General features: G+C 41.8%; 1 protein-coding gene across 1 annotated transcript; it reads left to right on the forward strand.

Annotated features, from left to right (window-relative positions):
- The first annotated feature begins 11,388 nt into the window (after window positions 1-11,388).
- LOC110712724 lies at window positions 11,389-11,978 on the forward strand. Its single transcript, XM_021891178.1, has 2 exons — window positions 11,389-11,613; window positions 11,718-11,978. Exons 1-2 carry the CDS (start codon window positions 11,389-11,391, stop codon window positions 11,976-11,978), a joined length of 486 nt encoding a protein of 161 aa, XP_021746870.1.
- Window positions 11,979-15,163: the final 3,185 nt, after the last annotated feature.

Genomic DNA, 15,163 nt, shown 5'->3' on the forward strand with positions numbered 1-15,163 from the left:
ATGCGACTGTGTTGCATAACGCTGGACACTAGCGTGTCGCGCCACAGTCCAAACTCCTAGGCCATTACTGGAGCAGTAGTGTGGTCTGTTTTCGATGTTTTACTCTAAAAGGACAAGCTTATAGTCGTACTAATTAAGTCAAGTTTGATCAATTTCTTTAGACACATATTATTTAATTAAGCAAAGTCCTTTAGTCATTAATTAGTTTATTTAGACTCATTCACAAGTCAAACAAACGATTAGTGTAAGCACACATAGGTTATGCACAAGTAAAGAATGCACAAGTAGTCAAGTAAGCACAATATGATGCAATGAGTGTGCAACCTAACTATGGCTCTAGTTCTCTAAAGTTCAAGGATAATGGTTAGTCAAAAAGGGTCCGTGGTTATGAGTCCGAATGCACCCCGTGGAATCCTTACCTTTAGAAGGGTTGGCGCGAGTGGATGGGACCCCACGAGATAAACTCGCTTCCACGGTTTGGTGAATTCAACAAACTTGGATGTACCCGTCGTTGCCATGAGCGTTCGATTGGGTAGATGGAGAGTGAATTCCCAGAGGGATTTGGCCATATGTAGAACACATATGGGTTCAAGAAAGTGAGAAAAACTTAATCAGGAAGTAGAACCGAGCGAACAATACTAGAATCGGTCGAAACAAAGAAGGCAGATTTCTGGCTCGGTATTGGAAAAACATGGTGCGAGACAACAAGGCCAGTTTCCAGAAGATAGATCTGCCACCAAACGACATTAATGTCGCGCATGAAGCCAATTTGGACAACGCATCCGCCTGGTTGTTATCTGACCTGGGCACTTGACTCAAACGGAATTCCTCAAGTGCCCCGACCTCTTCTTTGACTGCCTGAAGGTACTTGTTCATAGCCGGATGAGTTGCCTCATATTTTCCCTCATACTAGCTTACGACCATCTGTGAATCTGAGTAGCCGTCAATTTTGGTTGCCCCTGCTGCCTTACACATGCGAATTCCGGCTAGCAGGGCTTCATATTCCGCCTCGTTATTTGAGGCTTGAAACTCAAACCGCAGTGCATATTCAAATATGTCCCCCTTAGGGGACTCGTATATAATTCCTGTACTGCAGCCGTTCTTTGTCGAGCTCCCGTTTACATACACTTTCCAAACCTGATCACTGTTATCCGGCTGAATCGGTCGTGTCATTTTAACAATAAAGTCGGAAAATGCCTGACCTTTCACTACCTTTCTAGGTTCAAAAGTGATTTCAAGACTTTGCATTTCAATAACCCATTTCAGCATTTTGCCGGATGATTCCAAGGTAGATATTGGCCGCTTGAGGGGCTGATCGGTGTAAATTACCACCGAATGGGCTAGAAAATACGGCTTCAATTTCTTGAAGGCCATGCATAGGGCAAGGCCAAATTTTTCAACCATAAGATACCGGAGCTCGGCATTTTTTAGAACATGGCTAATGAAATAGACCGGGAGCTGAATGTCGTCTCTCTTAGCAAGGAGAACAGCACTGAGAGCATGATCTGAGATGGCTAGGTACATATATAACGACTCTTTGGGCAGAGGGATAACAAGCCTTGGCAAAGAGTGCAGGTGCTCTTTCAGCTTTTGAAAGGCCACCTCAGCATCATCCCTCCATTCAAATCTGGTCTTCTTCCTAATTGCTTGGAAGAAGTAAAGGCATTTGTCACCTGACCGGCTGAGGAACCTCCCTAGAGCCGCCAGGCAACCGGTTAATCTTTGTGCTTCCTTGACTGTGCAGGGTGACTTCATGTCAATTACCGCCTGTATCTTCTCGGGGTTAGCCTCTATCCCCCTTTGATCAATCAAGAATCCGAGAAACTTCCCAGACTCAACACCAAAGACGCATTTATTAGGATTTAACATAACCTTATGCCGCCTGAGTGTGGTGAAGGTTTCTCGGAGATCAGCAAGGTGATCCGCCTGCTGCTTGGATTTGACTATCATGTCATCAATGTACGCCTCCACATTCCTCCAAATTTGATTAATGAAGACCGTATTAATCATCCGTTGGAATGTAGCTGGTGCATTTTTCAAGCCAAACGGCATCACAGTGTAAGAGAAAAATCCATGATCAGTGACGAAGGCCGTCTTCTCTGGATCTTTTTTCCATAGGGGTATCTGATGGAAGCCGGAGTAGGCATCCATGAAACTCATCAAGGCATGCTCTGCTGTCGAATCGACCAAAATGTCGATCTATGGAAGTGGGTAACTTTCCTTAGGATATACCTTGTTGAGGTCTGTGTAATCAACACACATACGCCAAGTACTATTCGGCTTCTTTACAAGCACAATATTCGCCACCCAGTCAGGAAAATTACATGGCCGAATGAACCCAGCGTCCAATAGCTTTTTTACTGTGGCAGCTGCCGCATGACTTCTCTCCTCACCGTGTATTCTTTTCTTTTGCCTAATGGGCTTCTTTTTAGGATCTATGGCGAGTTTGTGGACAGCAAGATCCGGGCTAACCCCTTGCATATCCTCCACTTCAAAGGAAAAAATGTCTTTGAATTCTTTCAGCAGGAGGTGCAGATCTGCACCCAATTTAGCATGAGCAGCCATCCCAACCTTAACAGTATGCTCCGGATGGCTGTCGCCAAGAGGTATATCAATATGGTCTCCAGCCGGTTGGGGACGGAGCTCCGCTGACCGCTCCCCGGTCAGTGATTGTTATTTTTTCTCTTTCTTCACCTCCACCAGCAGCGGTGCCTTTCTTTTCTTTCCGGCTGCTAATGGGGCTAGGGCTGGGTCGGCATCCTTGACACTGCAAGGTCTATTTGTTCTGGGCCTTGATCGCCTAGGGTCACAGTATCTTTGACGGCTGAGAGGTAGCACTCCCGGGCCGTCTTTTGATCCCCATTCAAGGAACCAACAGAGCCGTCATCCCTCTCATACTTGATGAGCATGAGAGAAGGGATGATTACAGCCTTGGCTTCGTTGAGGGTTGGCCGACCTAGAATAATGTTATAGGCGGTCATCTCCTCAATGACCAAGAACTTGACGACCAGGTGTCGTCCTTTTCCTTTTTCACCCAGCCGGATTGGTAAATCAACCCTTCCGACTGGGTAAACCATTCCACCCCCAAAGCCAATCAGGAGGTGTGTTACCGGATACATGCTGCTGACATTGTAGCTAGCTTTTGCAGGTACCGGAGACTGATGATGTCCGATGAGCTTCCAGTGTCAATAAGGATTCGTCCAACCAGCTGGTTGGCAACCTTACATTCAATGACGACCAGGTCGTCACGCGGACAGCGAACGCTGCCCCTGTCCTTCTCAATGATCAGAACGTTTGGGAAGGAGGAGCTAGCAGACGCTTAATCATCATAATCATTGTCCATCTTTTGAAGATGGCTCTTGGTGCCCCGGATGGTAGGGCCACTGCATGAGAACCCGCCTGCTATGGTGTAGACCGGCTCCTTATCTGTGTCCGAACTACTAGCAGGATGGGGTGTCTTAGACGACTGCCCCGTCTTCTTCTTATTAGTCCCTTTGGACTTAGAGATATAGGAATTTAACATCCCCTTGTCAGCCAGACGGTCAAACGCCCGTTGAAGGCTGAAGCAGTCGTTGGTGTCATGGCCAACTTCCTCATGGTATCGACAGAATTTATTTTTGTTCCTTGATTGAATAGAACTTTTCATTGGATTCGACTTCTCTAGAGACAGCCGGTCCTTGATCTCCATGAGGATGGAGTTGCAGTCCTTGTTAAACTTGTACTTAGGAACGTATGGTTTGAATTCTTTCTTCTTCTTCTGAGACGGCTGCTCAGAATCACTAACCGCCCATACTTCTTTTCTTTTCTTGCTCTCTTCTTTTTTCTTGGCCGGCTGAGCAGGCCAGTTGTCTTTCTGCTTGTCAGACTTCTTAGAGTCCGACTGGTTACCAGGCGAGCAGAGGTCGGTTGCTTGAATATAGCTTTCCGCCTCCCTCAGGGCCCTTTGTAAAGTGAAAGCCCCTTTTCTAACTAGGTCGAACTTACATGAGGTTGGTGTAAGCCATGAGGTGATCTTCCGGGTTGGAGGTACCGTCATAGGTGCCTACCAACACATTTTTATCCTTGGTCGGCTGTGCCACTTCGATTATTTCCTAGGTGAACGCAGAAGGTTGTTCACCCAGGCGGAGCAGACGAAGTTGCCAGTCCAGTGGTTGGACGTTGTTGTATGTCGCCTGACCTCCGAAGAGGGCCGGCTGCATGAAATAGGGAGAATACTGACCGTAGACCTGAGAAGGTACATACGGTGCATTCCCAATCATCTGAGGACCAGAATGGACGGTATTACCGCCTGTTTGGCTCTCCTGCAAGGAAGGTACATTCCCTGCAGAAGTGTTGTTGAAGTTGTCTGGAAAGTTCGACGTAGAAGCCGACTTAGACAACTGTTTATTTCTCTTGTGGGTGTTGATCTCTCGGGCGTCAAGAGTTGATTTTTTGCTTCCCACCGGCTGTTGAGTCTGGCGGGGATTGTTGGCATTCCTCTTGGGCAGAAGAATTTTGGACCAATCAATGGTCCCGGCTGCCTTCTCCTTTGGATGAGGAGTTGGCTGCCGATCTCTGACTGACTTCCCCTTCTCAAGAGGAGTCTTTTTTGCCGACTGACCCTTGCTTGGGCCAGCCTGGCTCTTGGTTATCAGATCCTTAATTTCACCCTTGAAACCTGTCATAAATTTCATGAATTCGTCTCGAGTGACGGGAGCTGATCCACTGGCCGTATGGGTTTCCCCTTCCGGCTGCCCAGGGGGTCGATTTGTACCCGCCTGGTTGGCACCCCGCTCCAGAGTGTCTCTGGGCCGGATGCGCTTGGTTATCAGGGAGCCATCATCGGCTATATAAGTTTCAACATGAGGATCTTCATCCTCTTAGTCAGTGAAAATTTCCGGGTCGTCGCCCTGATGCTTAGGAGGTGGTACAGACTCTTGAACCATCTTTGAGGTACTCTCCCCACAGACGACGCCAAATTTTTTGGGTTTTTTTGTCCCTTGGGAGAGTTACATCAGAAAGATTGGACCGGCTGAGTTGTACCTGCAAAACAACGGAGACTCCGGGTAGTTGGAGCTCCGCCTCTGAAGATCAAGTTAGTAACTTGAAAGAGAATAAAGAGTGCGGAAATTTAGGTGAGGATCTTCTTGGATTCCAAGCTCAGGTGCTTCTCTGATGAGAGAGAATGTAGGTTTAATAAATGATTGAATGTGTCCCCAAAATGGGGAAATATCTCCCTATTTATAGGGTCATTGGTAGGAGTGCCCCTAAACAACAAGACAAATTCCCTTTAATCCTGCAAGAGAGGGCGTGATCAAGCAATAACAATAACAATATCAAGCAACATAATATTAACAATCATCATCAAAATAATCTTAATAAAGCATGATAATATTAACAAGATCCTAGGCATGATACTAACAAGATTAATAACAAATCCTCACATGTCACTAAAAAATAATGACCAAAGCTTTATCCCTAACATGATACTAACATGATAGATGAAAATAGGAAACAACCTAAACATGATACTAGAAAGCAATAAATAACATCCTAACATGATACTAGTAATAAAAACAATAAAAACATGCTTTCTATGTCAAAAGAGTAATTAAATTACTTACTTCGATGTCTTGTATCTCTTTCTAATATCAAAATACGCGCGTTAGTAACTTCAAGGAAAATATTAAATTAAACAATTAAATTAAATGATTGAAATAGGGATTTGAGACCAAACACTCGGAAATTATCATCCTTTCACGTCTAAGGCGAAGTAAACTTCGAACTTGGCTAGGTGTGTCTAGAGCTTGTGAATGCAGAATTTTGTGAAAGGGGAAGGTTTAGAAAGAGGGAGAATAATAAGCTATTGCTCTTAGAGAATAAAGGATGATTATTGATGATTGTGAATGAATCAAAACGGGGAAATGTTACCCCTACTTACAAGAAATTAGTTTGGAAACAATAAAATAAAATCAGAATTTGAATAGGAATAAAACTGACCCCTGTCACCAGCGACAGAGCCCAGCGTGAAACGACAAGCATCACACATGGCAACAGGCTCTTTCATTTGGCGACAACTTTGTCATTTGGCGCTAATTAAAAGATAAAACGCGCTTTTGTACAGAATCCTCTTCTTAATTAAATTAAGAAATTAAACTCCGTTTTAATTAATTTTAAATAAGATTTTATCATAATAAAACACTTATTTTATTTCAAATCAAAATCATTATTTTTCTAAAACGAATAATCATCAATCCTAATGTTATTAGAACTTAAAATAACCTTCTAGACTATTGTAGAAGATTAGAATTAATCCTAATAATTTTAAGAATAATAATTAATGGGCCCTCCACTACATCAGTGGGCCATAAAACCATTTCTGACCTAATTTAGTATTTAGGCCATACCTTCCTCATTATTCATCAGAATTGGGCTTATATATCATTGGAAATTTAATTATTCATTGGTGATAGGAATGATGTCTTATTCCAATAGAGGGTTCGGAGTTATTAGAAAGCTAATTATTTAGTGAGATCAAGTGATCGAAATGCCTAGTTGGAGGCCGCTTCCGATTAGTAATATTAATGTATAACTACTAATATAGTTTAATCTTGACTGAAACCTTTAGGTCACACCCAAGAAACTAATGATCTGTCATGAAGAATTAATCCGAAAGGAATTAATGAGTCGCTAGAGTATTATGAACATTAACGTCGGATATCGAGCTAAGAGCGTCTAGATTGAGCGTCGCAAGTCGAGTCGAATTAATAAAACGACAAGACGTAAAAAATCAATTAATCAACAAATTACAAAAATACGCCTTACATCGGAATGCCCCGAGCAAACCGAGTGCTAGGGGCATAGCATCTTGGAACGCTAGCATTGCTAGCAGCACCAGCTGCACATAAGCGCACTAGCAGCCTACACTATGTGCGTGGTTTTCTGCGCACATGTGCGTGCTGGTGGAGTGGCTAGCAAGTTGTGGCGCGCAAGTGCCCGCACAATAGCACCTAGCAGCCCATATCATAGTGTGGCTTGTAAAGGCAGGCTTGCAGGCCTTGCGGCCAGCAACCCGTGTGCACGCACACCGTGCTAGGCCAAGCCATGCAAGCACAACAGCAGTACCGCAAGCACGAAATGCGTGCAGGCTGCGTGATGTGCGGGCAAGTGCGCGCGTGAGCTGACAAAACCCTCACAAACACACGAGCAGGCCCAACCGCCAGTTGGGCGCATTTTGGTGCTCAAGGCTGGGCGCCACGTGGCGCTGTGTAAGGGAACCAGTTGGTGAGGCTTTGGGAGCAAGGCATTGGTCCCCCCTAATGGTCCTCACCTACCCTCTCCTTGTTGCCACTTGTTGATTAATTATTGCTTTGTTATTTTCTTTTTATTTTGAATTAAAAATAAAATGGAAAAATGATTTTTACCAAGTCTCCCACATTAATGGGAGAGTAGAATGTTTAGTGAAAATTCTGTATAAATACCCATGTATTGGGATTTGAGAATTCCACTTGAGTTGAACTCAATAAGGCATCTCTAAAGAGAGAAAACTTTTAAGTTCATTAAAACTCAAGTTAGTTTATTTTTGGTCTAGCTCGGCTAAACTCCGAGTAGAGACCGGACGGGTCGAGTTGAGGGTGGATTTTTGCCGAAGGTCTACGCGAGTGTGGGAATCAAAGCTTTCCATGTAAGAGCTCATCGAACGAGCGAAGCGCGCATCAAGGATATTATTGTCCTTTTACTTTATCTTGTTAATTATGTATTTTAGTTATATTTATTGTGAGCGGGTCTTAAAGTCTGGTTTTGTTTCGCAGAAAGTCGGACTTTCCGAAACCCAACAGCGGTATCGGAGTGTAGACACCCAAATGTGTCTCCCTAAAATCAAACCCAGTGATGAATACCTTTCACGTCATTTGATTATCGAACAAAGTGAAAGTGTGGAAAGTTAAATGATGAGGATGTTTTTATTGAAATATTTCTCTTTCTGTTATCATAAATATTTCTTTACTTATTCTGTTTATGAAAAATAGCCAGTCCAATTTAGTTTGTTCCATGATAAGGGTCCAATAATAGTGTAGTTGGATTGGTCTCGAAAAGAGAATTACAATGATATATTATAAGCCCAATTCCGATGAATTATGAGGAAATTATGGATGAAATTAAATTAGGCCCAATGATTTTAAATGTGGCCTAATGATCTAGAGGAGGGTCTATCAATTATTATTCCTAAAGTGATTAAGATTGATTTTAATCTTCTAGGAATGTCTAGAAGGTTCTCTTTAATTCTAATAAGATTTTAAATCTGATTTTAAATCTGCTTAGACGCAGAAAGATTTTAAAATGATTCCGCGTGTAAAAGCACCTTGTACTTTTGAACTAGCGCGAGACGACAGAGTCGTCGCCCGGCGCTGACCTTCCTAGTATCTTGTCATCTGGCGCTGGCTCCTGTTGTTGGCGACAGGAGGTATTTTATTCCGAATATGATTTTCTTCGATCCCGTGCTATTTTTCCTATAAATAAGGGTCGTATTTCCCTGTTTTCAAATCACCCTGAATTCTCTAATTCTATTCTCTCTCTCTCTAAAAGCTAGAAGCTTTCTCTCTATATTATTTTTTCTAAACCTTCCCTCTCTCAAAATTCCTCACTCATTAGTCCTAGAAACACCTAGCCAAGTTTGAAGTTGCCTTCGCCCTAGACGTGAAAGGTTTGATATTTCTGAGGGTTTAGTCCCAAAACTCTATATCAATAATTCTTTAATTTAATTGTTTGATTTATTATTTTCCTTGAAGTTACTAACGTGTGTATTTTGTTATTATAAAGAGAGTTGAGTGGTATTTATGCCACACTTTTATCCTTTTTCTCTAAGGATTCTCCCCTCATTTGCACTTGTTTGCCCCTTTTTCTAAGCATTTTTACTTAGTTTTGCTTCCTCTTTTCTTTTCTCCTTTATCTTCCCTTTTCTTAGTCTTCTCGCTTTGTTTTTATTTTGATTTCCATGCTTTTGTTTTGTAGGTATTATGTGCCGAAAGAAAGAGGATACCAAGAAGCCAAGCTAACTGTTGTGCGCGGGGTGCTGTGCGGCTGCTGTGCGGGCGCGCACCTTTGGCTGTGCGGGCGCACAACCCTGTCAGAACCCGCGCAGCCAGGCTGAAGAAACCACTACAAGAAAATAACCTTTTTGTAGCGATTATTTTAACCTTTAGTATCGATTGTAATTGCAACAAAAAGCTTTCCCAACGAATGGTCATTCGATACAATATCCCCCGTTGCCTTAGCCTTTAGTAGTGGTTTTCAATATCGCTGGGGTTGGCCTCAATAATCGATACGAAAAACTACATCCAATTGTGGTGATTATTATAGCGATTACAATTGCTACAAATGTTTAACTCATTTTCTAAAAAAAAAAAACATGCGTATGATCTTTACAAGATTCAAACATGCAACCTCAAACTCTTATATTAAATGTTTCACCGATAAGTTATGACATATTTTATGTATTCTTTAGCAAATAATATTTATATATCTAGTGTTGAAAAGGCTTTTCGTATCGATTTTTAGGATTTAGTGGCAATTGTAAATGATACGATTTCTCAAAAGTTTATAAATGTGTAAAAATAGTGTGGATATATGTATTATAATGTTTTCCATATCGATTTTATATTGGAAAACCATGGCGATTGTAAAATGATATGACTTCATTAATTATTTCACAAACATACTTGCATATTGTAGCGAATGTACAATCACTAAGACATAATCGCTACGAAAAGACATTTTTCTTGTAGTGAACAAATTCTAACCAAAGAGTTTGCACGACTTGTTGTGCAGATTCTGTGCGGGGGCGCGACCTGATGCGCGGGCGCGCAGGCCTACTCTGCGGGCACGCTTATTTTCCCGTACCCTCAAAGGTGTGACCGCGCACTACGCTGAGAGGGCGCACACACCTACTGCGCGGGCACGCATATGTCGTGTGCGGGTGCGCACGACATGGTTTCTGATTTATTTGCGCCTTGTTGTCCAAGTATCTTTCTTTTGGGGGAGCCACATATATATGGTGGACACGACTCTTTGAAATAGAGGATACTTAGTACTAATTCCATAGAACATTAGCCTAATCTAGAGAGAGAAAATAGAATGTTATTCAAGCATCCTTTATTGTATTCAACTTTACTCAAGTTTTAGTCTTCCATCAATCAAGCAAGAATCCAAGTTTTCATCTTTCATTAATCCTTTCTTTAGTAATCTCTTCTCCTTTCCTTTAGTATTATTTATTTGTTTTATTGTTACTTATTCTTGTCAATCTTATTAGCTTATCTAGTTGTTATTGATTTCATTGATTTTAATCATGTTTTGTTTTGAGTTTCTTGAGTTTATTTCTAGTTTTGATATTATGTTTAATATCCCTTCTCTAGGTTAAACTTTTAGCTAGGGAAAGGGGGTGGAAGATATGATTTGATATTGGATGAATGATGATGGTTGGATTGAACTTATGCCATATATTGATGAAAGACATGATTTTTATTAGCTTGGGATTATTGTTGCACTCTATTTGATGTTTTCTAGTTTAAATGCATGAAAGTGATTTGAACTAGATTAGGATCATCTCTATTTTAATGATTGCATGAGAATGAGTTATTAAATTGGAGTTTTTATTGATTGTGCTTCTTTATTCTCTTGATTTGATTGTAACTAATAGGATGCATGAGAATGATCCTTATTAGTGCAGACCTCTTTCATTGATTTGCCTAGACTATTGCATGAGAATGAGTTGTTTAGGTAGAATCTTGTGTTCTTTGGCATATGTTTCATGATAATCACCATTATTCTCCTCTTTCTAATCATATTGGACACCCCCGTATCCCTAGCGTCATTTTCTATTGATTTTAATCATCATTTTCTTGCTTATTTGTAGTTTTAGTGTTCTTACTCATCAAAACCAAACAATCCCCTTTTCACTCTTGCATTAGTGATATTTGATGTTGAATTAGCGTGCTTCCCTAGTGGTTCGACCCTTTACTTGCCATTAACTAGTTTAGTGTAGGTTTAGGTATTATAAATGATTAATTAGGTTAGGGTAGTAGCTTAACGACCTATCTAACCCGTGATCAAATTTTGGCGCCGTTGCCGGGGAAGCGGCTTGTTTAGCGTCTATTATTGCTTTTGTTAGAGTCATTTTACTTTTTTTTTTTTAATTTTTTTTTTATCATCCTTGTCATTGCTAATTGTTTGCTTAGCCTTGGTGAATGCTCAGGAGGTCTCAAGGAGCACCCTCACATAAAATTCACCACGAAATCAACCGAACCTTAAGACAAGTCCGTAGGCTTTATCAAGACGAGGGAAGAGGTTTTGGTGATATAGTTGATAGTTGATAGTGAGAGTGATACTTACTCTTCAAGTTCACCACGCGGATCAATGGTGGGGCAAGAGAATGATGTTTTGCTTCGTGAGTTCGGAAATCCGGAGGATTATGAGCTCACGGGAGGGATTTTGCTGCCCGTCACGGAAACCAATTTCTCAATCCATCCACAATATACTCTAATGGTCCAATCGAAGCAATTTTCCGGAAGTGCAAGTGAGGATCCTATTGAACATTTGGACCGATTCCTTGAATTGTGGGCAATTATGCAAACCAATGAAGTGAGTCAAGACTACATTCGTATGCACCTTTTCCGGCAATCTCTCACCGAACGAGCAAAGAAATGGCTAAAGCAAGTAAAGCCTAACACTCTCATAACATGAAGGATGTGTTAAAGGCGTTCTTGAAGCGCTTAATCTCCGAGGAGAAGACCGCCGAAATGAGAAGGAAAATTGCATCATTTGAGCAAGATGCCGATGAAAGTCTTGGTGAAGCATGGGAGAGATTGAAGGAGTTGGTACAAGCATGTCCCCACCATGAGTACAATCAAGGGTTGCTCATGCGGTTTTTCTACGACGGATTGGAGCCCATGTCAAGAGCCAATTTGGATGCGGGGGCGGGTGGTCAATTAATCAAGATCCCTTAAAATCAAGTTGAAGCCACGATAGAAGAGGTACGAAGAATTACTCTTGGGGGGATCGAAGAAGAAACACTCCAAAGAGAGGTGGTATTTACGAATTGGAGAAAGTTGATCAATTACAACATCAAATTGATCAACTAACAAAAGGGCTTTCCAAATTGAACACGAGTGTGAATGCAAGTTCAAGTGGTGGAGCAAGCTCTTCTCAAGTTAACTCTTTCTCTTGTCAAAATTGTGGAGGAACAAACCATGATACATCCTATTGTGGAGGTTTAAGCCCCGAACATGTAGCGGCATACAACACAAGGCAAGAGGGATTTAGAGGAAGCGGCGATGGAGTAGCTTGGAGACAACCACCACCCGGGTTTGTACCTCAACCTCAAAAATGGAACCAACAAGCTCAACTTTCCTATAACTCCAACCCTCAATATCAAAATCCACCTCCATCTCAACCCCAAAACCCAAGAGGAAGCTATCCAAGGAACAACCAATACAACAATCAAACACAAACACCTCAAAGAAATCATTAAGAACAAGCACCTCAAGCGGATCTAACTCAAACTCAACTCCTCCAAGCCATGCATGCGCAAGTGAAACCTTTTGGGCAAAAAATGCAAGAGATAAGAGCTCACAACAAGATGGTTGATTCACAACTAGCTGAATTGGCCGAGAGAACTCCTTTCAATTCACCATCCACTCTACCCGGGCAACCACAACCTAACCCATCTCACAATCCAAAACCCGATACATGCAAGGCGATCACATTGAGGTTGGGAACTTCCTATGAAGGGCCAAATGAAGGGGATAGTGAGGAAAACAAGGGAGGAGAGGAGAGTGTGAATGAAAACAAGGGAGGTGAGAAAGAAAAGGGTGATGAGATAGAAGGAGGTTCAGAGAAGAAGAAGCTTGACAATGAGAAGACAACTTCAATTCCTAGTAAGGCTAGGAATCTTGATGGGCCGGTTCCCGGTCGGCTTGCGGAGAGGAAGTGGAATGATAAGTTCACAAAATTTCTTAGTGTCATGAAGAATTTTCATATCAACCTCCCTTTTCTTGAAGTTGTGACACAAATGCCATCTTACTCCAAGTTCCTCAAAGATATTCTCACCAACAAGAGGAATCTCAATGACGAGCTTATCACCCTTCCACATCAAGTGAGTGCTCTTGTCCAACATAAGATGCCCAAGAAGGAAAAAGACCTTGGAAGTTTCACTTTGCCAGTGAAAATTGGGAACATGGAAGCTAGGAGCGCCTTAGCCGATCTTGGAGCAAGTGTTAGTTTAATCCCTCTATCCATTGCTCAAAAACTCAATATAGAGATGATCCTTACAAGGAAGACAATTCAATTGGCCGATCGGTCGGTGAAATTACCTTGTGGAGAGCTTGAGAATGTTCCAATTCAAGTGGGACACATCTACGTTCCTTGTGACTTTGTAGTGATGGATATGGAGGAAGATGTTAACACTCCTTTGATTTTGGGACGTGAATCTCTTAAAACTTTGGGGGCGGTCATTAATTGCAAGAACAACACCATCACATTTGAGGTGGCCGATGAAAAGATTGTCTTCGAGTTTTTTAAGTTGCTCAAGACCCCCATGGTTGAAAAATGCTATAGAGTTGATGTCGTGAATGAGGAGCTAGATCTCTTGGGGAGGATCGTGATGAGGCCTCAAGATCCAATGACAGAAGCCCTTACATGCAAGGAAGAGTTCCACTCTCAAGAGGCTAAAGAGTTTGTCATGGCAATGGAGGAATCCTCAAAGGAGGAAGTTGAACAACAAGTTGAGATCGAGCTTGAGTCCAAGGAGGAGAAATTGGAGGAGAGTTCTAAGGCTCCTCCCAAGGTAGAACTCAAGCCCCTTCCCCCTTCTTTGAAATATGCTTTTCTTGATAAGGAGGGAAAATACCCTATTATTGTCAATGCTACCCTAGATGATCTTAATTTGGAAAAACTTCTTGATGTTTTAAGAAAATATAGGGATGTGATAGGGTATAGCATTGATGATATCAAAGGTATTATCCCTTCTTTATGCATGCATCATATTCATCTTGAAAATGATCATTCCACCTCCATTAAACCTCAAAGAATGTTGAACCCCAACCTTCAAGAGGTTGTGAAGAAAGAAATTTTGAAACTACGTGAGGCGGGCATCATCTATGCTATCTTTGATAGCAAATGGGTTAGCCCGGTTCATGTAGTTCCAAAGAAAGGTGGAATGACGATAATCAAGGATGAAAAAGGAGAGGAAATCTCCACCCGGACGGTGACCGGGTGGAGAATGTGCATTGATTATAGGAGATTGAACAAAAACACCAAGAAAGATAATTTTCCTCTCCCTTTCATGGACCAAATGCTTGAAAGGCTTTCTAACCATGCTTTCTTTTGTTTCTTGGATGGGTATTCCGGATTTTTCCAAATCCCTATCCATCCAAGTGATCAAGAGAAAACTACTTTCACATGTCCATATGGGAAATTTTCATACCGAAGAATTCCATTCGGAATATGAAATGCTCCCTCTACTTTTCAAAGATGCATGACTTCCATTTTCTCTGAGATGCTTGAAATAGAAATTGAAGTTTTCATGGATGATTTTAGTGTTGGTGGCTTGTCTTTTGACACTTGTCTTTTTAACCTTGAAAAAGTTTTGAAAAGGTGTCAAGAGATGATTTTGGTTTTAAATTGGGAAAAGTGCCATTTTATGGTCGAGGAGGGCATTGTCCTCGCCCATAAGGTTTCAAAAAATGGCATTGAGGTTGATCCAGCCAAGGTTTCGGTGATTGAAAAGTTGCCCCCTCCTACTTCCATCACGGGGGTACGGGCTTTTCTTAGGCATGCCGGTTTTTTCCGGAGGTTTATCAAAGATTTTTCTTCAATCGCCAAACCTTTGACCGAATTACTCAAAAAAGAGGTTGTTTTTAGCTTCAATGAGGCTTGCCTTGAGGCGTTTTGTAAGCTCAAGGAAGCTCTCATTTCTTCTCCCGTGGTGCAAGCTCCGGATTGGAGCTTGCCTTTTGAGCTAATGTGCGATGCTAGTTACTTTGCAGTAGGTGTCGTTCTTGGTCAAAAGAAACAAGGAAAATCATGTGTCATCTACTATGCAAGTAGGACTCTAGATGAGGCTCAAAAGAATTACACAACAACGGAGAAAGAGATGTTAGCGTTCGGAGAACTATGTAGCGGATCATTTGTC

This window comes from Chenopodium quinoa, unplaced genomic scaffold (assembly GCF_001683475.1).
Source record: "Chenopodium quinoa cultivar QQ74 unplaced genomic scaffold, ASM168347v1, whole genome shotgun sequence".
Lineage (NCBI taxonomy): Eukaryota > Viridiplantae > Streptophyta > Magnoliopsida > Caryophyllales > Amaranthaceae > Chenopodium > Chenopodium quinoa.

What these genes read in the sequence shown, in the direction of transcription:
- LOC110712724 (XM_021891178.1), top strand. Translation starts at nt 11,389, where the DNA reads ATGGTGGGGCAAGAGAATGATGTTTTGCTTCGTGAGTTCGGAAATCCG. An exon ending in CAATTATGCAAACCAATGAA is followed by an intron (nt 11,614 to 11,717) that starts GTGAGTCAAGAC and finishes CATAACATGAAG; the next exon opens with GATGTGTTAAAGGCGTTCTT.